Below are 25,157 nucleotides of genomic sequence, written 5' to 3' on the forward strand. Positions count from 1 at the left end.
CTCAGTCCCGCTGAAGGCTCAGTGGTGATCATAAGTAAAACGATCACCAAGTCAATTCATCACAATCTGACAGGAGGCATTGACAAATGCTTTCACCATAGAGGGGTGCCATCGTCCTTCAGTTTGGCACAAGGCCCAAGCACCACTTCCTGTGACAGGAGCAGCCAATATTTATCCTTCTTCTGGCAACAGGCCCATATAATTACTCTTCCCCACAGAAGTGTCACGATGCACAGGCACTAATACCGTACACAGTCAAAACAACAAAGCTTCATTTCATGTTATTTTACTTTCTTACGGCAATATAACCTCTCGACAGGTTCTCACTGGGACTGGAATGGTCTATAACAACACTCCAAATGTAGATTAGAGGGGTACAGGAATCAATACAGAATCCTACATTAAAGCAATGTCATGCCTTTGTCTGACTAATGGCATTAAATGGCACCTGGAAGGATAATAGTAAGTGAGCCGTCACTGCATACTTCTCCTGGCAGGTCCTGGAGCTGCGATTCTGACTTCACTACCCAATGAATCATTGATCCAGGATATGCAGCCAGTGTAGGTGAAAAGTCTGAACTCCCATTCACTTGGTCATTGATATGTTAGATTGTAAAATAAGTAAATGTATAGGTCTGGAACTTTCACCCAAAAAAAATAAACAATAAAAAAAATAAGGCTAACCATCGCAGTTACAAAAGGTCTCAAAGCTGGTGAGGTTCTGAGCATAGTTACATATTTAGTCAGGTTGAAAAAAGTCCATCCAGTTCAACCATAAAAAAATAAATAAACTAAAAAATATCGTACAATCCCATATACCCAATTCTATATCCACAGTTGATCCAGAGGAAGGCAAAAAAAAAAACAACAGCAAAGCATGATGCAATTTGCTACAGCAGGGGAAAAATATCCTTCCTGATCCCCGAGAGGCAATCGGATTTTCCTCATCTTTTTTTGTCATGGCTCACTGACAATCATAAGAAAATGACAGAATAGTTGTCATACAGCTTTACTAACATAGGACGCAGGCATTATATTTCCCCTAGCGTCAGATGTTTGTGCCACAAGTTTACATACATCGGTGGCCAGAAGTATATAACAACACTACAAGATGGCATTATATTCTAGCACAGTGGGCTCCAAACTATGGCCCTTTGCTTGCCTTTATTCAGCACTTGGGACATCTTAGGTGTGCACACAGGGTGTGTCAGGTGTGCCCAGGCACACCCTTATCACCCGTTTACAGCACAGATCTCCCCTACTGTCCTGGCTCACCCCTTCATCCTGCAGTACTACCAGCTTCCTCCTCTCCCGCCAGCTGAAGCTGCAAGGATGCTTTAAGATGATGTACAACTATATATATATATATATATATATATATATATATATATATATATATATATATATATATATATATATATATATATATATATATATATATATATATATATCAAAATGCACCATTTATCTTTCAAAAATATATATTGTATAGATAGATATATCAAACCAAAATGAGGAACAAGGACAGAGGGACTTTGTTCCAGACCAGAGACAGTCCCTTTAAATTGGGGACAGTTGGGAGCTATGTAAATGGTTTTGTTTGAGGATTGAAAATAACTCAAACCTAAAGTGTAATTCAAACTTACTTGATCAAACTGTGGGTCCTCTCCTCTTTGCAGGGATTTTGTTAATGTCTTCTCCTGCAAAGAAAAATGTAAGCAGGTCACAAACAGGGTACATTAGTCAACGGTTTGCATAATTCAGTAACTGCATGTTGATAAGTAGGAAATTGTGGAAGCGTGGCCATCTCTGGCACCTGATATAGCACGTCTTTTTCCCCTCATCAGTATTGCCCATGCTGCAATCATAAAGGCCTTTTCTGAAGACATGAGAGGCAGAAGTTTACCTCCGCTGCTTCCACTACATCCATCAACACCAAAGCAGGGACCCACCCAAAAAAAAATATATACAGAATGTCAATGTAAAAAGGTTACCAAGACATGTTGAAAAAAGTTCAATACTTTTTTCAATGCAACTTTTTAGAAGTTATTCCTTATTAAATCACAAATATTATCTGTGGTTGCTTCCCAGACAGTATGAGGGGGATTTACCTAAACTGGAGCGCTCAGAATCTGGCGCAGCTGTGCATGGTAGCTTCTAACTTCAGCTTGTCCAAATAGGCTTTGACAATAGAAACATGGAAGCCGATTGGTTTCTCTGCAGAGCTGCACCAGATTTTGCACTCTTCATTGTTAGTAAATCTCCCCCTATATGTCACACAACCCGTTGTAGTTTAATGACAATCCAATTGTTTAGGTCACACGAAACCTAGCCAAGGACGTTGGGCTTGTACACTATGATAAGGATTTACCCCAGCCGGTCACTATTTACCAGATAGACTGTTAAGTGTACACAAATGTATTCTTCAGACGATCATAAAAGGAAAAACAGAAAAAATTCCCTGGCTTTTTTAAGAAAGGCAAAGCTTCAAAGCTCCATGATCGCTCTAAGGCCGGGTTCACACTGGTACGACACGACAGTCGTACTACTTTGGCTCCGACTTTGCCCTGCGACTTGAAGTCTGACTTCAATGAACAGGGATCCGACTTACCAACCCCCGACAATACCAGGCACTGTGTCTGGTATGAATCTTTAGGAAGAACTCCACACCAAATAATAATAATAAAAAAAAAAAAAAAACATGACATGGGTTCCCCCTCTAAGAGCATACCAGGCCGAAAGGCCTGGTATGCTCTTAGAGGGGGAACACATGCCGTTTTTTTATTTAGTGTGGAGTTCCCCCTCAAGATCAGAGCACGCCAAAGCCTCTGGCAGTGAAGGGGTTAACCACTAGGTGGCGCTGTAGGGGTTAAGTGTTCCCTAGGGAGTGATTCTTACTGTGACACGTCACTGATCGTTGTTCCCGGTGACAGGGAACTTGATCAGTGACAGTGTCACTAGGCAGAATGGGGAGATGTTGTGTTTACACTAACATCTCCCTGTTCTATCTCTCCGTAAGACGATCGCGGCTATGCCCGCGGCGATCGAATCTGCGGGCGGGCTCACGAAGATCGTGGTGGGCACGCGCAAAAATCGCTTCTTAAAGGGGGCGTATATATACACACACACATCCTTCTGCCTGCCCATGCCATTCTGCAGATGTATATCTGCGTGCGCCGGGTGGCAAGCGGTTAAGCTTTATTTCAAGAAAAAACTGAAACAACTGGTCTTTCCTGATAACATTTTCCAAAGAGCTGTCGGAAAATTTTACAATTTTGTCAACTCACATTATTTGCTTAGTAGATCATATACATACAACATACAGTATATAAATATGATCATAAAAACATTGAAAATGTAGCACATAAGTCAATACTGTACAGACAGGGAAACATAGAAATATGAGGAAACAGAAAATAGATCTACAGTACACAGAGCTGCAATGCAGGAACACGAGGTAAACAAGGAAAATAAGCCAAGGAAAACAGTCCAGGTGAAATTCCAGTCTCCTCAAGGTCAGTTCTGCTGGAGCTGGGCCAAAAGTGGAGAAACCCACCAGCTGCCTGCGGCCATCCAGAGATAAGACAGACTTATGTTCAGCTGCTGAGACTAACAAAGCACCATATAAAAGGAGATCGCTTTTTTAGGTAAAGAAGTAAATACTTGCCACATAATTTTTTATGTTTTATTAATAACATTTATTTTTTGTTGGGCATTAATATACTGTACTGTCTTTTATTACAATGCTTGTAGTGATCATGTGACTGTCAATGCTATTCATGTGAATTTCAATACAAAAGACAGCCAATAAGTTTGCAACAAGGTTTGTAAAAAATCTGGCAACTAATCCAAGTGGCGTTCTAGAATAAAGGGTTATATTCACCTCACTGAAGGGAAAGGAGACAGAGGTAATGCTTCCTCTTGCCTGCAGCAGACTGATGACATTAATCTAGGCAAAAATCACCTGCCCAAAGCTTAAAGGGGTTGTAAAGGAATTTATTTTTTTTCATAATAAGCATCCTTTACCTGCAGACATTCCTCTTTTCACTTCCTCAGAAGTTGCTCTATTTCTTCTCTGTTCTGTTCACTTCCTGCTTGTCTGATTTACTGCGGTGGTCAGCAACGTGCTCACCCCCTCCTGGGAACTACATCTGTGCGGCAGGACGCTCTCTACGTGTTAGGCCCCATACACACCATAGAATCCATCCGCAGATAAATCCCAGCAAATGGGTTTCAGCGGATAGATCCTATGGTGTGTACACGCCAGCGGATCTTTTTCCGCGGATAAATCTCCTCTGGGATGGATTTCCAGCAGATGGATATTTGCTGACATGCACAACATATCCATCTGCTGAAGTCCATCCCAACGGATGGATCCGCTGGTCTGTACAGACTCACCGAATCCATCCGTCCGAAGGGATCCCCCGCATGCGTCGCAATGATTCAACGCATGCGTGGAATTCCTTATATGACAGCGTCGCGCCCGTCGCCGCGTCATAATCCCGGCGACGGCGCGACACGTCATCGCCAGAGGATTTCAATGCGATGGTGAGTACACTCCATCGCATTAAAATCTGCTGAAATCCTCGAGGACCGTATCCGCGGATAAATCCTCCCGTGTGTATGGGGCCTCAGAGACTTCAAGGAGGTGTGAATTACTGAGTGTTTGCCGCAATGCATACTGGGAAATGTAGTTCTTACATGAACGAGCGCCGCAAACAAGGAAGTGAATGAGAGAACAGAAACTAGAATGCCGGAGGTGATATAGATGAAGGAATTTAATAGGTATTTACTCGTTTTTTTAACAGAATCATTACACTATTCTGTCTGTCTACCTTGCAGACATTCATTTTAGGCAAAACAAATGTTTCCTTTACAACTCCTTTAATGACTAACGGTAAAATATTTGGCTTCTCTTTTTCCAGGATGATTCTGTTTGTGTATATTGTGACATGTCGAGAACTGATCGCTGCTGACTTTTAAGGTCAATGAAAGGCCCACTTTAAAGCAGTATTAAACCCAAAACTAAAATGTAATATATTGCAGCTTACCAATCATTGAATGTGGTGGCTGCACTAGTTTTCTTTTTTTTAGGCTTTTCATCTGATGATCTAGCCAGTAACACACCTTCTGTATTCTAATATTTGTATGCCTGCGCTAAAGTAAAAAAAAAAAAAGTGTCTAATAAATAACAATACAGTGTTACAAACTAGTGCATGAGCTGCTGCTGTTAAATAAATAAAAAGGTGTGTGGTTCCTTCAAATGACATATAGTATCTCACAAAAGCACACCCCTGGTTGAGAGCACTGACCCGTATATTCTGGTGGGGGGACTGTCCCCATGTCAGAACACAGTAGCTCAGCAGTGGAGATTGCTGTATTAACATCAGATAGTAGTACAGCAGCTCCCCCTGAGCTCTTCAGTTCTTTGTTATTCAGGTCGATGGGTTGAACGAAATAGTGTGTACCTGGCTTTAGGGAAGGGGAGTGTTAGATGTACTAGCAGATTTAGATACACTAACAAATTGAAGCCAAATTGCAGCCAAACTCCAGCCCACACTTTCTAAGCAGTTAAAGTGACACTATAGGTCCATAGCTGCTGAATGCAGGACTCCGCCCCTGGCGCCCGCGTCATTGGATTTGATTGATAGCAGCGGGAGCCAATGGCTGCGCTGCTATCAATCTATCCAGCGAAGAGCAGAGAACCCTCGGCAAAGATCCAACGCGTTCTCGAATCAGGACTTTCCAGGGCTCTGGTAAGTAAAACAGGGGGGCTGGGGGGGCCGGTAATAGTCAGATGTTTTTATACCTTAATGCATAGGAGGGTTTACAACTTAAAGCGGTTGTAAACCCGCATATACATTTTTTTTTTTTTTTTTTACTCCTGCAAGGCAAAAGCCATAATGAGCTAGTATGCACCGCATATTAGCTCATTATGAAATACTTACCTCGGAACGAGGTGTAGGGAACTTACCTGGTCCACGCCAAGCTGAGCCGAGCGTGTCTTCCAGGTATCGCCGCTCCAGCACTGTGATTGGCTGGAGCGGTGAGGACGTCACTTCCGCACATGCGCGCGGGAGATTTCATTCCGGCATGGATTTCATTCAGCCGAGGATCCCCCCTGCGCATGCGCCCCTGCAATCAGCGGCGCATTGCAAGGGGAATATCTCCTAAACCATACAGGTTTAGGAGATATTTTTTATACCTACAGGTAAGCCTTATTATAGGCTTACCTGTAGGCAAAAGTAAAAAATGTGGGTTTACAACCACTTTAACAGTGACTTTTTTTTTTTTTTTTTTTTAAGATAAAGGCTTTACATAAATAAATAAAACTGATCATTGTAAACACCCCTGCCAGCGTTAAATGGTTTGTCTTGACCCTCTAACTGCTATATTTGCAGGACAGCTTGTTTTGAGGAAAGAAAATACTTACTGGTTGAATTACCAGGTGAAAAAAAGGAAATAAAGCTTAAAAAAACAAAACTAAAGCAGCCATCAAATGTAATGCCCTGTACACACCATCACTTTATGTGATGAAAAAAAATGACGTTTTTAAAAACGTCACTTTAATTGACCGTGTGTGGGGGAAAACGTCGTTTTATGTCTTCTAAAAAACGACCAAAAAAAATTGAAGCATGCTTCAATTTTATGTGTCGTTTTTCAAAACGTCAACTTTTACTTCACAGAAATTGACCGTGTGTAGCAAAAACGTCGTTTAAAACGACGTTTTTTCATCCGCGCATGCCCAGAAGTTACTTATGAAGCGAGCTTCAATGGAAAAACGTGGTGGAACGTAACCTCGCTTTGCTAGAACATTGTGAGAAAAACGATGGTGTGTAGGCAACTTCGTCTTTGAAAATTGAAGTTTCAAAAACGTCATTTTTTACTTCACAGAAAATGTCGTTTTTTTTCATCACATAAAGTGATGGTGTGTATGCGGCATTAGAATTGGTAAACTGATATATAATAAAGGTTTGCTTTTGGATGTAATATGGCTTTAAATAAGGAATTGACCATTCCATTTTGGATCAGTAAGGTACTACAGGTATGCACATAACCTGCTGCAATTCTCGTTGTTTGGAAAAAGACCGATAACTATGAGCAGCTTTCCCTTTACTCGTAGTTTGGTATAGAAGCATTTTCTGGAATGTTTCCCGCTGTGTACTTAGTCACGCTGCTTGAGGAAATACCCCAGTAAATGAGGGGTAAGGTGACACCCGGGATTAGAACTTCCTGGTGCCCTGAGCCGTACAAGGTGAGGTGAGCCGAGGACAAAGTTATTTCAGGAACTGTTAGAGAGGTAGAATTAGCACATTCAATGTAGTCACACACTGAGAGTTCTAAGAGATAAAACCACAAACACTTTAATTTACGCTTCTTGTGACCTCTGACAAAGCATTCTCCCCCCTTGTGTCTTTCACAAGTAGGACAACAATCATTTCCACAAAAACATATCCGCCCAACCTGCAAAAATTAAAAACCACATACTGCAGCTGCTGACTTGTAATAGTCGGACACTTACCTGTCCCGGAGTCCAGCGATGTTGGCACTGCAGCCGTTTCCATCAGCTGCTGCCGCCACCATTGCCGGTTAGGGAGAACGGCAACGCAGCATTACGGCTTCACGCCAGGTCCCTACTGTGCATGCGTGAGGCAATGTTGCGCTCTCCTTCTGGCCTGGTGGCGGAGGAAAGAGAAGGGAGCCAAGCTGCTGACGTAATTCGCCGCGGCCCGGTCTCCCGGAAGTGGAGACAGGATACCCGTCAAAGACATGTATGCGCTCCACTCTAAGACCTCTATATGTAAAAGTTTGAAGTAACACACAAGGTGGAAACATCAGAGAGGTGTCTGCGGGTTTTCAAACTGCAGCTGCTGTAATGTTTAGTAAAATTCAATGCAATAAGGTGACCTAGAGGTGATGTACAGAACGCCTCCCGAAACATTAGTTATTGCTTGTGTGATTGGCTCATTGATTTTCTCAGAAGTCTGCACCAAGATACAAGTCAACTTTTAGGTATCCTATGCAATAAAAATGTCAGTTTTCCCAATATACTCTCCGAGGGTTAAGTACTTTAAAGACATGTCAGACGCTGCAACTTTCCTTATTAGGCCTCATTCGCACGGGCGTACTGATCCAGGTGAAGGGGCGGTCTTTACCTCCTTGAAATACATAGGTGTTCTGTGCACTCATGCAGGCATGTTATTCAAATCAATGGCAGGCAGTTGACTGCATGGACCTGCATGAATCTCCATGCACATCACAGAGTTCATACCCGTGAGGGTCCAATGGAGAGATCAGAGCAGACAGACTACGTTCCGATTCATGCAATGGACCCACACAGCTCTACATTCCGGGGTGCAGGTAGAAATCCGTGCAGGTCCATGCAGTCGGCTGCCTGTGAATAGGCTGCCTGCACAAAACACCTGTACATCCTGCGTGAGTGAACACACCTACTTCACAGGGGTAAAAGGATCAGTAAGCCCATAAGAATGAGAACTTTGAACATTGAGCGTGCACCAGGTGATTATAATGAACCAGATCCTCCCATTTAGAATCAGTCTGCAGAAAAGATATGAATCTGAAATAAAGATTGTTAAAATCCATGCAATGTTCAGTGATAAAGGGGAGCTACACTTTAAAGCCCAACTGCAGGAATTGGACAAAATCTACCCTTGCAGTAGGGGGCCCGCACCCAATGCAAGGGTTAACTTCTAATTTAGTCTAGGGGTACAGAAATAATGAGCAATACTTACCTTACTACTCTCTCCAGCAGGGTCCCTCCAGTGATGCAACTGATCCTGCGTGCTTCCTTTCTAAGGCCTTTCCAGGCATGGGCCCACTTCTGCCACCTCCATGTACAATGTAGAGGCAATAGCCCTGCATAGAATGTGGTAACATTAAGAGACCTACTCCTGTTCAATAGGGACCACCAACAGCCTGGAGTGAAAGGGAAAGGAGGAGAGTGCTGAATAATTGGCAGAGAGACCACTGCTTTTAAATAAAGAGCAAGGGCCCTTTTATGCTTGGGCTTTGCTGCTTAAGAAAACTGTCCATTGCATTGCGGTTAACATGTATTAAAGTGCATTGTGTTACGGCAGCCCTTATAAATACTGTAACCCATTTTATTTTTTTAACAGGTTGACTATTAACAACAACAAGCGCAAATCAGACCTGCACCATTTAGCCATTCTGTAGCAAGCATAAAACATATACAGCTGATTGTACAATGGGCTTACAGGGACTAGCAACCATTTTGGGACTTCCAAAAGTTCATTTTACAAAATGGTCACAATTAAATTTATTAGCCAGAAAACACTCTTTATTGTGCCTCTCCGAAACTAGTTTCACTTTGTTACAGACACCTCACTTTCTTGACTTCAGGCATAAAGGCCTGATTACTGTATTTCCCCAGTCTAATAACAGTGCCTCGGTGGGCTATGGCAATGCGTGGTGGCTTAGTCCTTAAGTTAGGAAAGCGAGCTCTTTATCAAGTGAAATAAGTTTCAGGGAAGCACAAAGTGTTTTTTGGCTAATGGCAGCCATGATCTGATGTATGTTCCTAAGTGGGGTATACACTAAGAAAAATCTGAAAAAAAAATCCATGCGAGGAATGATTGTCCGATTTTCGTATAGTGGGCACCTAACTTTCGACATCCGATTCAGACAATGACAATTTTCGAAGGGACAAGCTCTAAAAAATTTCTCATACGTGAACAGAACTATCAGATACGAAAGACACTGCATGTATAAAAACAATAAACATCAGTAGTCAAACAAAAAAAAAAGCCTTCGTTGTTCGAGAATTTTCATACCATCCTCAGTTTCGACATGCTGTGAAACATCAAGGACAATCGTTCATCTGATTTTCTGTGTACTGGGCCTAACTTAGGACTCGAACGTTTAAACATTAAAAGGTGCCGACAAGTTTATTTTAAGGGCACGCTGTTGGTCGGTTCCATGGCCCATCATCGGATATGATTGCAGGTGTATACCAAACACTACTTATATTGCAAAATCCTTGTACTAGGCAAAGATGGCATCATGATAGTGGCTATATTATATTACCAGTAAGGAGTTGCAACTGCGGGTGACCTGTTATGAGGTGAAACAGATACGCTCCTGCGCACCTTTAAATACAGAAAGGCAGCCCAATCTTAATAATAATAAACATGTTCCTTTAAGGCCGTGGAAGAAAATCCATACAGCAAAAAGTTGCTGCTGCGACACAAATACCAAAGATGAAACAGATAAGTATGGATGGAGGATGGAGGTAGCAGCTCAGGAAGTTGTTAAGAGCCCATCCAAATATAAATAGATCTAGAACAAATATAGACTGAGGCTGGTGGATAGGACAGACAGAACAAATTCACTGTACTAAATAAAACCACTGCAAAGTGCTGACTATTGGCTTTTACTGATGGAGAAAATGAGACAACAAGCCAATGCAAGCCAGAATCAGGAGTACAGGCTTGAAGCAATAAGAGGTAACACACACGTAGACTATTTGGTCTGGAAAAGTAACCCATAGATAGCATCTCCACTAGTTTTCCTAAAAGTGAAATTAAACCCTTTTTATTAAAAAAAAAAAAGAGGAGGTTCACATTTACATATTGTATCCAGTCTTCGTGCATAAAAGTCCCTTTTTTTTCTTGTTAGGCTTTTCCCCGAAGTCTTCCTTTTTTGTGAGTGTCTCCTTTCGCTAGCCAATCGCTAACCCATGTTGCATACAGCTGGCTGGGGCCAATCTCTCCTCTACAATTTTGGGAATGGTGCAGATCATCCCACAGCCAGTTATGGTTACAAGGGACTGTAGGTGAGCGTTCGGGGACAGAGGGGTATGAAAAGTTACTGAGGCAATCGTCTTCAGATCCAGCATTTAGCAACACTGTCAGTTGCCCACAAAAAAAGCCTTGATGGCTGTTTCTAGTGGACCATGGCTCCAACCTATGCTCCATTCAAGTGCTGTATCTTTTGTCAGTCTGTGAAAGTTGGATGCCAATGTCACCCCCCCCCCCCTACCCTTTGCACTCTGTGGTTCCATTTTCATACCAATATGACACTACAGGACACAGCAGTAACACAAATCAATAGTTGAAACCACAATGTGCAATGCGGACAGAGGCATTCAATCCTCCTAGAAGTGTTGAATGCTGAAGAGTCTGATGGAGGTAATTACTTGAACAGAGTAAAAGTATGGGACAGGGCACACCACAGTGGTTAGCATAATTCCCTTTTCTATTGCTGGGTTAAGATTCTTTGGGAGAACTGACAGTGTTGCTTCGAATTGCATTCCTATCCAGTTCTTACTGGTTTTTCAGGTCCTTTTGTGTGTACACATCAGAGGAACTGGGCTGCATTGATAAATATTACAGCGCAGACAAAGCACGTGACAATCTATGAGCATAGCCTACTCCTACCAACACCCACTGTACTGTTCTGCTTTCCAAAAAGGGCCCACATACAGTGTTTGAGTGAAGACACATACTAGTTGCCCGTGGCGAACACCTTCTTATGTTCATGTTCAGTATGAAAAAAAAATAAAAAAAAAATAAAGATTCTGGTTGCCATAGCCCATGGGTGCTCAACATGTGGCCCTCCGGCTGCTGCAGAACTACAAGTCCCATGAGGCATTGCAAGGCTGACCGTTACAAGCATGACTCCCAAAGGCTGAGGAATGATGGAAATTGTAGTTCTGCAACAGCTGGAAGGCCACAGGTTGAGCACCCATGCCATAGGCAATGCAGTCAGGTCTTCCGTCAGAAACATGTTCAAGAGTAACTCCACTTTTGTTGAGAAAGAAAAAATTTTTTTCAGATTCCTACCTTTTGATATCCTGAAGAAATGACTGTGTGTCTGTGCCCATCTGGTAAGTGAATGCACCTGCAGGGCTCTAATAAGGAGAATTTCAGGGTCTGCATTCCTTTACACATGATTTTCTATTGGGAGCATCTAACCAAAAATAAAATTGCAGGGGATGCCTGATATCTGACTTGTATCTTAGGGCAGACTTCTGGGAAAATCAGTGAGCCAATCACACAAGCGAGAAAATATGTTTCTGGGGGGCGTTCTGTACACATTCTGTCCTCCAGGTAGCAATATTGCATTGCTTTCTACAGAAAATTACAGAGCTGCAGATTAAAAGCATGAGATCTTTTCCCTTATGAGGTTTATGTTACGAACATTATGAACATTAAGTGCATCTAGTGCACATTTAAAAAAGAAAAAGAACAAACTGGTTGCCGTTTGCAATGTAGGCATACATTATTTATAGGGCTGTTACTGATTAAAATTTTCGATTTTTTTTTAAATCGATTAATCGACTAATTTCGATTAATTATAACGCACTTACAGATCTAACTACTTTTAGCGGATCTCCTTGCATTGTAACTCTGCAATAGTCAGTGGTAAATGTGGTATACACTATATACAATCACCCGACACTAGTTAGTTTCCACAATCCATGACTTAACTTCACAGTTCACACAAATATGTTTTAAATTCAAACTGTAGCACTGACGTAAGTATTTTTTTCTTATTAAACTTTAAGAAAAACATAGAACGTTAATTTAACTTTAATTATAAAACTTATCTAGTATATTCACTGTCAGTCGCTTTATAGTAGGCAAGAAGGCATCACTTTTGCCAGTCACGCAGACATACCAGATTGTTTACATTTTCTGGAAGCAGACATGATCGCGTTTTATTGACAATATACCCTGAAGAACTGAACAGTCTTTCACACGAAACAGATGTGCTTGATACACAAAGAATTGTCTGCACAAAACTGCTTAGGACAGGAAAACCATGGTTATTTTTGCCCCCTTCCCCTGATGGAGCCTGATGCATCCTCCTGCTCCACAGATGCAAAGGTACCTTAATCCAATGGGTGGCATTTGCTCGCATCCAGCAGGGTAAGTCTCACTGTCCAGGCTGTCCGGTGATGTCAAGAATTTTGATTGATCAAAAGAATTTTGATCGATCAAAAAATTTAAAGATCAATCGAGGAATTAATCTTTAATTTCCCCAGCCCTAATTATTTACAGTCTTTATTCAACCAAGTCCTTTGCCCTGTATAAAAGTTAATTCTTACCAAAACAGTTCCAGTCGACTTGTTTAAGATTAAAGAGGTGCTGTTGATTTGATCATTTAGGACAAAGTGGCAGAGTAACTTTATAGTATACCCCTTTCCACTTAAATTCATGTTTCCCATGCCTCCCACCACTCCGTCCTCCATTGCAGCCACCGCAAAATACCCTGCATAAGCTCCATGTCAGATGCTGTTGGAGCTCACCTTGGATTGATGACGTCTCCCATCTGTTATATGACTATGCCAACTGGCATCTCAGGCCATAGAACTGTATGGGATGAGGTCATTTGTTCTACCATACTGGAAAGCACCAGGAATTTTACAGTGACTGTCAGCTGGAGAATCAACAAGGTAAGGCTCTAAAGGTGAATATTAGTGGGTCAGGGGTGGGGTAAGAAAGACATTCTGTGACTTTGCCTATTTAAAGCCTTTTTAAAGAAAATCTACTTCCATGAATAGAAAAGAAAATAGAAAAATCAGACAATAATAGCATTTGGTTGGAGGAAAACCACCTGACTTTCAGAAGACGAATCAAAACTCTGCTCTTTTGATGACATGAGACACGAACAACTAGCGCCCAGAAGCGATTCAGTTCGCATGCGCCGCGCTTTATAAGTTTTTCATTCATTCATTCATTCATTTGAGTCACTCACCAAGGGTTCTGCCATTATGATACGAATCTTGCGTTCCGCTTGTGTAGTAAAATTAGCAAATAAACTCTTCAGTATGTACTCCCCTGGTTTGCTCTCCGGGTCTATGCTAATGGGCAACATGGTTGGTGGTCCTTTTTCCCTTTGCGCACTGGATACTGGCTGCACTTGTGGTTTGATGTATCCGTTGCCCACTGGAGAAGCTAGAAACACACAAAAAGAAAAAAAAGACACATTTACTACTGAGCGTCTTGCTTTTTCTATATTTAAAATAAACTACGGTAAGTCTATTAATATTTAGCAACACTAAAAGTACATTTTCAGTATAAGCTTCAAAGAAATATAAACTGTACAGTGTATTTGGGTTAAGCAATTGAAGGGTCATATCTGCAAATCCCACCCAAAAAAAAACATGTAGGGAAAGTTCAATACTACTGGAATTCTATTTAAGAATAACTAAAGGCAAAACTTTTTTCTTTTAGTTTTGAACAGAGTAGAGATGAATAAGCACACCTATTAGGTTTTCTATTGCGGTCTGTACCCCAATTAGGGTGATTCACCTCCTCTATTTGTCCAGTTTTCCATTATCATTGAAAGTAAAAAAAATAAAAAAAAGTTAAAAATCCCAAATTTTGTGTTGTCACCAGAAAAGTAAGAGGGGAAATCTTCCAATGGGGACAATGGTTCTGGTTACTTGAGCCCCAAGACATTCTCTTAATGCATGGGTCTTCAAACTACGGCCCTCCAGTTGTTTAGAAACTACAATTCCCATCATGCTTAGTCATGTCTGTAAATGTCAGTGTGTTACAATGCCTCCTGGGATGTGTAGTTCTACAACAGCTGGAGAGCCGTAGTTTGAGGATCTCTGCCTTAAAGTGTCCACCCTAACAGTAAAATCCCTGCATCTACACACATTCACGATCCAACGCTAATCTATCTAGCACTGTAAATACGTAATAAGTATACATACCTTCTGCGGAGGAGACAGCCGACAACGGCTGTGAAAAGAATCGGAAGTGACATCACCCATAGACTTACTATGGGGCTTCTGTTGTCGGCTGTGTCCTCTGCACCTGCCCCTACACAGAGAAGATGCAGCTGACAGCTCAGCGTGGGATCAAGTCGGACTATGTATATGTATTTCTTCTTTACAGGGCTAGTTAGGTTAGTCTTAGATCATGGATGTCTGTAGATGCAGGGATTTTAGTGTTAGGATGGACTTCTACTTTAATTTGCAGGCATTTCCTCTCACTTCCCGTTTGGCTATGGGACAGGAAAGGAAGGGAAATCTCCCCAATTGGACACAGATGGGAAAAAAAAAACGTGCAAGGGTTATAACCATCAAAAAAAGTTTTGCCTATAGTTGTACTAAAGCAGGGGTGCCCAACCAGTGCCCTTTGATGTGGCCCGCGACCTCCTGTTCTGGGATAGCGGGTTGGCAAGCAAAGATCGCAGGTTGCCATCCTAGAGCATCAGAGTTGTGCCAGTGGTAGATGAAGCCAGCGGTAGAGGAAGCAAGCGGCTGCGGAGAAGAGACGCATAAGCTGATGCTTCCTGTAAAGCTCTGCCTCCTGTCACAGGTGGAGTGATACCAAATGCAGTCTGCCTGGGACAACAACAGCCGGCGATACCTGAAGGGGAACTTGTTATTAATGGTACGTCTATTACTAAAATCACAGTGTAAATTTGGTCATATCTGTTCTGCAGTGTTTACTGGGCTGCTTTCAAACTAATCAGCAGGTGCCGTTTACCTGTGGGTTACCTGCACTGAGCCATAGACTTCTGTTATTACCTGCAGGTTTGGTGTGCTTTCAGAAAGTGCACCACACCTTCAGGATATAACAGAAGTCTATGGCAAAGTGGAGGAAAGCCACAGGTGCACATTGCTACATCCGCGGTGTGGGTAAACTGCAGTGCAGCCTTAGGCCCCTTTCACACATTTTGTCCGACTCAATGGGACCCTCCATACACCTCTATGGAGCTGCAGATGTAAACGGACTCGTGTTCCCTCCACTCATTGTGGCCCGCGACTGGTTACCAAGTCACTTACGTGGCCCTCGCTCTTCAAAAGGTTGGGCACCCCTGTACTAAAGGAAATCTTCCTGACAGAAGCACCAATTCATAGCAGTTCTCATTAGGAAAATACTATTTGCCTGGTTGTCATACTGACCATCTTAGTCAAGCAACTAGCTATTTCAGATGAAGGTCAGCAACAGCAACCACTATGTTTCCCCAAGCAACAGTCAGAAATTAGCGGTGAACTTATGAAAAATATTTGCATAGGTATTTGCCCAGTGAGAATGCATGTACATTTGTACTATGCGAATGGGACAAAGAAATTCATGTTGTTAGGTTGTGCAAGTCAAATGGTTTTCATTGATTTAAAAAGGGAAAAAGACAGTACTCAACCCTTAGAGCAAAACAACTACATCCAGATTTCCATTTTTGTGTCCAATATTTACAATGCAGTTTCTGGATTGAAAGCAGGGATGGACTGGACATTGGGACTTCCGGGAGTTTCCCGGTGGGCCGATGGTTCAGTGGGCCGGCTTCAGTGACAGCAGACCGCCGCTCCGCTATCTCTCCCTCCCTGCAGCGCTCACCTTCTCTCCCTCCCCGCAGTGCTCACCTGGGGGGGGAACAGAGAAGCAGGGGGAGGACCAGAGGAGCAGGGGGGAGGGCCATAAGGAGCACGGGGGAGGGGACAGACAGCTGACTCAACAGCTATGGCCTGGGAGTTTCTCACTTCTGCATAATCTTGTCCCATGGGGGGGGGGGGGGGCACCAAACTGATTCTTTGCCCTGGGTGAAATAATGTCTAGCTTCCCTACTGGTACTGCCTATAAGGCTGCATTCACACCTAGGCGACAAAACGTCTGAAGCGCGACGCTCGATACGCTGGAGGGGCGAATTTCCATTGCTGTCTATGAGATGGTTCACATCTCACACCGAACGCCGAACGCCTGAAAACAAGTCCCGGATCCTTTTTTTCAGGCGGCATTGGCGTTCGGGCATAGAAAGCAATGGAAATTATTTGTGAAAAAAAAAAAGTTAAACAAATCGCGGCAAAATACGCCGCATACGAGGAGTTACAATGTGAATGCAGCCTTAGAGTACCAGTACCAGCCGCTCTACTCTAATAAAGTAGAACGGCTAGTGGATAGTGGAGGGGGCTTGGGTGGCCGGGGGGCAGGAGTTGTCCGGCCACCATAGGAGAGACCTGTCAAAGTGGGCCAGTCTGGATGAAGTCCAGGGCCACATTTTTGTCCCAGTCCAGCCCTGATTGGAAGCAGTCCATTTCCCCGCACATTTATTAGTTCCATTACCCATGAAGAGGATACCTGAACACCAATCACTGGGAAGAACAAACGGAGCCCTTGTATGTGGCAGTGGATTGCTAGTATGAAGGCTGGATTAGCATTATATCCAGGTTTACATATCAGCCTGACTTCTGGTAAAGAAGCGGCACGCAAGAGCTGTCTGGGAAATGGAAACTTGCTACTGAAACAGCCCTTTATATCACATCCTACTTGTTTATGGAAGTTTCCATAAACACACATTATACTAACAGTTGAAAGCATTGCACCATTTCCAGTTGATATACATGTTGAAGGAGCTCCATCTTTCTGGAAGAGCTAGAAAGAATTTGGTAAATGCCCTGTAAGCATACATGAAAGCTAAACTCTAGGCAGATATAAACAACACAAATCAATGCAGCTCCGTAATCAGTAACACATTATTAACGCTACATTTTACATACAAGCAGTTTAAGTGCCTGGATTTGACATGACATCAGTCTCTTGCAGTCCCTGTACAGCAGGGCTGGAGTGTGAGAGGGAGAAGCAGCACAAGGAGCAGCACAGGGGTCCCAGGAAAACCTGGGCTTAAAGCGGAGTTCCGCTGAAAAAAATACAGTAAAACTTTGGTTTGAGAGCGTTTTGCAAGACAAGCTAAATTTTTTAATACATTTTCACTTGATATACAAGCGATGTCTTGATATACAAGTAGTGCCATGTCACACTTGAGTATAAAAGAGAAGAGAGGCGCCTCTAAGTGTAGCAATATGGTTACATTTAATGAAGGTACAACATTTAGCAACATATTACTACACTTAGAGATGGACATTTTATGGTTACACAACCTATCACATTGCTATAATATTTGTATATGGACTATAGACTGAAAGAACCTATAAATAAATGGCTGGGAAACTAATCATCTGAATTTCCATTATTTCTTATGGGGAAACTCGCTTTAAAAAATGAGTGCTTTGAATTACAAGCATGATTCCGGAACGAAGCTTGCAATCCAAGATTTTACGGTATATAAAAGTCAGCAGCTACAAATACTGCAGCTGCTGACTTTTAATATATGGACACTTACCTGTCCTGGGCGCCTGCAATGTCGGCACAGGAAGGCGCCGCCATGTTCGGTAAGGCTTCACCTTCTGGTCCCCTACTGCGCATGCGCAAGTCACGCTGCGCGATCCCACGGGTCCCTGCTGTCTTCTGGGACCTGTGCGTCTCCCAGAAGACAGCATGGGGGGGCGGGAAGGAGGTACCACATGTGGCAACCTATGCCCGGAAGTGGGAGCAAATACCTGGATTACACAGATATCTGCTCCCTCCTCCCCTCTGAAAGGTGCTATGGCCCAGACTCCGCAAAGTGGGAAAGAATATCCTGTCTGTCCTCCCCCTGAAAGGTGTCAATTTTGGCAACGGAGGGGGATCCAAAAAGTGAAGTTCCATTTTTGGGTGGAACTCCGCTTTAAAGGAAGTGGGTTAATAATGATGCTCATCAGACCCGGGACATCCAGCAGCAGCAAAAAAAGTACTTTGGGGGGATTAGGGGAGACTATATATTGAGGGGGAATTTTGCAACAAAAGCTTTTTAATATATATATATTTTACACTATTCATTTTTATTTTGCTACTTTTTGTTGAAGTTCTGCTTTAGGCATTCCTCACACGGGAATTTACCTGCATACATCGTATTCCAGTGACAAGAATCAGTGGATTCTTGCAGATGGAATGGGAAGTGTATGGACAGTGGCAGCCGCTCAGCCTGTACCAAGTAATGACAGGTTGGCAGCAGCTGTCACTGTTTGCATGTATCTGCACACTAAGTGGTTAGGGGCCGATGTTCGAACCTGGATGCAAGAAATCCCCCATGTGAAGGAGGTCTTAAAACACTGTGCGGGCACATAGCAGCACATTTTTTACATGTTCCCATGTAGGGCAGCCCATTAATTTCAATGAGCTAACCTACAAATGCAGAAAAGTTGTACCCAACTCCTTTCCAAAAACTTGACGCACTAAACTGCTTGACTTGCCTGTGTGCAGATGCCTGGGGGTTTCATTAAAGCAGGGGTCTCCAAACTGTGGCCGGAGGGCCAGATGTGGCCCTTTGCTAGCCTTTATCCGGCCCTTGGGGCACAATTCCTCCCACTGATACCAACAGGGGGCACTATTTATTCCACCGACACCAATGATGGGATACTATTCCTCCTACTAATAGGGGCACTACTCCTACTCCTACTGACCACCAACCCTGAGGCCATATTTATTCTCATGTCAAGCCTGTGACATTTTCTGTCCCTGCTGGTCACAATCTGGCCCTCCTAATGTCTGAAGGACAATAAACTGGCCCTTTGTTTGAAAAGTGCATTAAAAGCACATATCTTTACCCTCCAAGTGAACTTCCCTCCAATCCACCCCTCCTCTACATGAATAATGCTTCCTAACTTTTTTTTTATATATATATAAAAAAGAATGGAGGTACACCGTGCCTCCCTGATGAAGTCACATGACCTGTAAGCTCCCAACAAGGTTCTCCTGCCTAATTTCAGTAACAGTAAATTACACTTTGGGGTTCGTTTACTAAAACTGGAGTGTGAAAAATCTGTGCATGGTAGCCAATCAGCTTTCAACTTCAGCTTGTTCAATTAAGCTTTGAAAAGAAAGATGGAAGCCGACTGGTTTCTATGCAGAGCTGCATCAGGTTTTGCACTTTTTTTTTCCAGTTTTAGTAAATGAACCCCCTTGTCTGGCTGGGCTGCTGGAGAATAGGCCCGGTGTCACTGGGTTTTTGTTAGCTTCAAGTAGGTTTTGTATTTCCATGCAAGTCTATAGGAATGCAAAACTCGCTTAAAAAATAGGTCAGGAAGTGATCAACTGCAGGTCAGTGAATTCCTAATGATCTCAGAAAGATGACACATCGATGTCAAACTGATCCCATAGATGAAGCCCAATCCTTCACTTTTTTCTGCATGCGGTTCTGACAATAACTTTGCTAAAAGGACAGATTTTTGAAAGTTAATTTTCAGTCAGAGAGTAGGATAGGCGTATAGCCTTCTACAACGCTGTATATGGTTTTAGGCTCAGTTTACATATATGCAAATCGGATGCGTTTTTAACTGCACCTGATTCACATAACATGAACGTGAACCAGATTGGCATTCAATGGATCTGGTTTACACGTGTCTGGGGCTGTCTAGATCCATTTAAAAAAAAGGGGGGGGGGAAGGGTCCTGTGCAAGTTCGGTTCCGGTTTAGGTGCAAATAAAAAAAAAACCTGAACAGGTGAAACAGCAACAGACTCCGCACTGCAAACCGCAGCCGGACATGTGTGAACCTAGCCTTAGGAAAAAGCACCAGGAAGAATCTTTGGAGAGCCTTATTAAATCTTAAACTTGTGGAATGCAATTCAAGCTTTAAGCGGAACTTCAGTCATTTTTTCATCTATTAACTCTTCTGCCCTTGTTTATTTAACTTTGGATAGTAAAACTTTTTTTTTGCCAGTAAATACCTTATACAAACCATTTTCTGTTTGTCTGGTCATTAGCCTAGGCTTATGAAATCATGCACAGCGCTCTCTCTCTCTCTCAATCTTGTGAACGTTTGCCAGGTAAAGGGGGGGGGGGGGGTGAGTCATAAGAGAGCCAATGAGAGCTGCAGAGCTGGAGGCGTGCCTCTGGGTGTCTGTGTAAATTCAGGAAGCGAACAGGCAGCAGCTTCATCTGCCCACAGTTAAAAATGGTTGCAGCCAGACTCAGTGGAGGGAGATTTCTGCAGCATACTGTAAGTACAGAATCACAGTATATAAAATAATATGCAGTGGTTAGAGGGAGGCTTCAGAATATGTTTTTTTTTTACAAATTATATGGGCAGACTTCAATTCCTCTTCAACATTTTTATCATGATGGCAGCCAGACCTTGGCAAAGACATAGAAATCAGCACTGCCAAGTATAACGTAGGTCAAGTGGAGACCTGATAAATGAAACTTCCCGTAATATTGCATGGTTCTGTTAAGCAATTTTACAAAGTCTGGGCGAGCTGAATAATGCACTTTAGGCTTTCTGGTTTTCACTCCACTTTGTGGTCTCTCCAGGGTCTTGTGGATGAATCTATTGGAATTATTTCTGTAGGACGCGGGATGAAACAAATAGCAATCCATAGCAACCAATCAGATGTTACCCGTGGGTACAGGGCTGTGGAGTCGGTAGATAAATGTTCCGACTCTGATTCCTCAGTTTTATGTACTTCCGACTCCGACTCCTCGACTCCGACTCCTCTGTATTAATATGCAAATGTATTTTATACATTCCTTGAGGGAAAGAAACGCAACCTACCACAGGACTACTGGCTGGGAAGCCAACAGTCTACTGTATTGCACAGTTTAAGCAAAAGACAAAGACAAAGGAAGGGGCATTTATTCTAAACATGATTTTCCTAGGAGAATCCCATAGTCATGTTTAAAGTTTAAGCTAACAATCGGAGTTTACAAGTTTTTATAGCCTTAGCTAAATGACAGCAGTTTTTCCAATGGTTTACAGCTTCAGTCTTGAACTATTGGCCCTCCATTCCCTTCACTTATACAAGTGTCTCACTCTCTAGTCCTGCAAAAAACATATTTATTTAATCCCTTATCAGTGAGAGGCTAGGTTACACATGGATGCTGCGTTCCCTGTAAAAGCAGAACACAACACTATGGAAAGTATAAGTATTGCAGCTCCTAATTGTGCGTTGCGTGCCATATAGTGAAGCACATGAAAAGCATGCTTCTTCACGGTCACTTAACGTGTACGTTTTGCGGTTACGTGAGGCACTGCATGCATTGGTCTTTATTCTTACAGTAGAAAAGTCATTAATTATAACTTTTTGTGAATTGGGACATTTAAACTTGCTTTTTTTTTTTTTATTCCAATCTAAATTTAGTATAGGAGTCGGAGTCGGTGCATTGTTTGCCAACTCCGACTCCAGGTACCCAAAATTTCCCCCGACTCCGACTCCACAGCCCTGCGTGGGTCTTCAAACTTTTTTCAGTACAAGTGCCACATTATATATTTTACAAATCTTTCTGGGCCAATAAAAATCTCCATCAGTGTCCCCACAAAGTCCCCTGTTACATAGGGCGGTTGGAGGTTCATGCAGAGAACATAGGAAGCCTCTGCTGACCCTAATCCTCAATGTGTGCACACAAGGATACACCATTGACCCAAGATACAGGTCCAATCAAATCTTATAGGGGCACGTACAGGGAGTGCAGAATTATTAGGCAAGTTGTATTTTTGAGGATTAATTTTATTATTGAACAACAACCATGTTCTCAATGAACCCAAAAAACTCATTAATATCAAAGCTGAATATTTTTGGAAGTAGTTTTTAGTTTGTTTTTAGTTTTAGCTATTTTAGGGGGATATCTGTGTGTGCAGGTGACTATTACTGTGCATAATTATTAGGCAACTTAACAAAAAACAAATATATACCCATTTCAATTATTTATTTTTACCAGTGAAACCAATATAACATCTCAACATTCACAAATATACATTTCTGACATTCAAAAACAAAACAAAAACAAATCCGTGACCAATATAGCCACCTTTCTTTGCAAGGACACTCAAAAGCCTGCCATCCATGGATTCTGTCAGTGTTTTGATCTGTTCACCATCAACATTGCGTGCAGCAGCAACCACAGCCTCCCAGACACTGTTCAGAGAGGTGTACTGTTTTCCCTCCTTGTAAATCTCACATTTGATGATGGACCACAGGTTCTCAATGGGGTTCAGATCAGGTGAACAAGGAGGCCATGTCATTAGATTTTCTTCTTTTATACCCTTTCTTGCCAGCCACGCTGTGGAGTACTTGGACGCGTGTGATGGAGCATTGTCCTGCATGAAAATCATGTTTTTCTTGAAGGATGCAGACTTCTTCCTGTACCACTGCTTGAAGAAGGTGTCTTCCAGAAACTGGCAGTAGGACTGGGAGTTGAGCTTGACTCCATCCTCAACCCGAAAAGGCCCCACAAGCTCATCTTTGATGATACCAGCCCAAACCAGTACTCCACCTCCACCTTGCTGGCGTCTGAGTCGGACTGGAGCTCTCTGCCCTTTACCAATCCAGCCACGGGCCCATCCATCTGGCCCATCAAGACTCACTCTCATTTCATCAGTCCATAAAACCTTAGAAAAATCAGTCTTGAGATATTTCTTGGCCCAGTCTTGACGTTTCAGCTTGTGTGTCTTGTTCAGTGGTGGTCGTCTTTCAGCCTTTCTTACCTTGGCCATGTCTCTGAGTATTGCACACCGTGTGCTTTTGGGCACTCCAGTGATGTTGCAGCTCTGAAATATGGCCAAACTGGTGGCAAGTGGCATCTTGGCAGCTGCACGCTTGACTTTTCTCAGTTCATGGGCAGTTATTTTGCACCTTGGTTTTTCCATGCGCTTCTTGTGACCCTGTTGACTATTTTGAATGAAACGCTTGATTGTTTGATGATCACGCTTCAGAAGCTTTGCAATTTTAAGAGTGCTGCATCCCTCTGCAAGATATCTCACTATTTTTGACTTTTCTGAGCCTGTCAAGTCCTTCTTTTGACCCATTTTGCCAAAGGAAAGGAAGTTGCCTAATAATTATGCACACCTGATATAGGGTGTTGATGTCATTAGACCACACCCCTTCTCATTACAGAGATGCACATCACCTAATATGCTTAATTGGTAGTAGGCTTTCGAGCCTATACAGCTTGGAGTGAGACAACATGCATAAAGAGGATGATGTGGTCAAAATACTCATTTGCCTAATAATTCTGCACTCCCTGTAGTTCAGTGACTCTTTGGTATAACCATAGGTGTGCGCAGACCATGGCATTAGGGTGTGCACCCAAAGCTCAAACACACGTGTGTGTGTGTGTGTGTGTGTGTGTGTGTGTGTGTGTGTGTGTGTGTGTGTATGTATGTATGTATGTATGTATGTATGTATGTATGTATATATCTCTCTATCAGTGTCAGTAGGGAAGAGATTGATGTCAGTAGTTTATTTTTTATTTTATTTTTTTATCATAACTTATTTTTTTACATTTTTCTATATTTTACAATTGTATTTAATAGTCATTTATTATTATTATTATTTTTGTTTTATCCTAACTTTTTTTTTATTTTTTTATTTTTTTTACAATTTTTTTACAATTTTTTTTAATAATATATTATTATTATTATTATTTTTATTATAACTATACATTTTTAGGAGCTCCATTAGGGGGGCTTTGGTGAGATATCAAAGATCTAAACAGACCCCTGATATCTCACTTTTAAGACAGAGATTCCCAAGTCCCTACTTCTGCAGCCAAACAGCAGGGGGAATTTGTGCAGCACGGTGTGATTAGGGTGTGCCCAGGCACACCTGGCACACCCTGTGCGCACGCCTATGGGTATAACCCATACAAGTGAAAGGGCTGTGAGCTTGAATACATGTAAGGGCCCTTTCACGCGGGGCTGTCTGTGTGCAGGCTCTGCTTTAGCTCAGCGGGGATCGCTCCGTCGATCCCCGCTGAGCAAGCAGATGACAGGTCTGTGGAGGGACCAACCTGTCAGAGCGACGCTCTCCCCTATGGGGGATCGGATGACGACGGACCATAGTGTCCGTTGTCATCCGATCCGCCAGACGGATGGAAAAGTAGGGTTTTCCTCTGTCACACTTTGGCGGATCGAAGCGGGTTGGATGTCAGTGGACATGTCACCGCTGACATCCATGGCTCCATAGAGGAGCATGGAGCCCCCGTTCAGGTCCCCCTAAAAAACTGACAGGCGGACCTGAATGGTCAACCCGTGTGAAAGGGCTGTGAGCTTAAATACATGTAATAACGAATGGCAATGTACATTTTTATAACCATTACTCACTAGCAGGACACATGCCTTCTATTGTCCGGAGGAAAACGATTTGAACCGCACTTCATGAAAACCGGGTATGTCCCTTTTCTGTGTTTCATTTCAAGCAGAAAAAAGAAGAATGCAAATACCAGGCTTTCTCTCCATACATGACATTCCATAGCTAAGATTCTCAGGCCAACAGCCAGGACCAGCTTAATGTTCCGTAGAAGCGACAGGCTGTGACTTTCCAAAAGTGATGGTTTGTCTGACATG

The 25,157-nt window shown here is 42.7% G+C and overlaps 1 protein-coding gene across 9 annotated transcripts in view; it reads right to left on the bottom strand.

The window, feature by feature from the left end:
• FRY (FRY microtubule binding protein) overlaps window positions 1–25,157 on the bottom strand; it is a 362,513-nt gene that overhangs the window by 219,455 nt on the left and 117,901 nt on the right. For all 9 annotated transcript variants that reach the window (XM_040340443.1, XM_040340444.1, XM_040340446.1 and 6 more), the window contains 2 exons: window positions 13,741–13,940; window positions 1,647–1,700 (listed from right to left, as the gene is read on the bottom strand). In XM_040340443.1, the coding sequence (XP_040196377.1) occupies window positions 1,647–1,700; window positions 13,741–13,940 (254 nt within the window). The remainder of the gene's footprint in view (window positions 1–1,646; window positions 1,701–13,740; window positions 13,941–25,157) is intronic.

Source organism: Rana temporaria, chromosome 2 (genome assembly GCF_905171775.1).
Source record: "Rana temporaria chromosome 2, aRanTem1.1, whole genome shotgun sequence".
NCBI classification, from domain to species: Eukaryota; Metazoa; Chordata; class Amphibia; order Anura; family Ranidae; genus Rana; species Rana temporaria.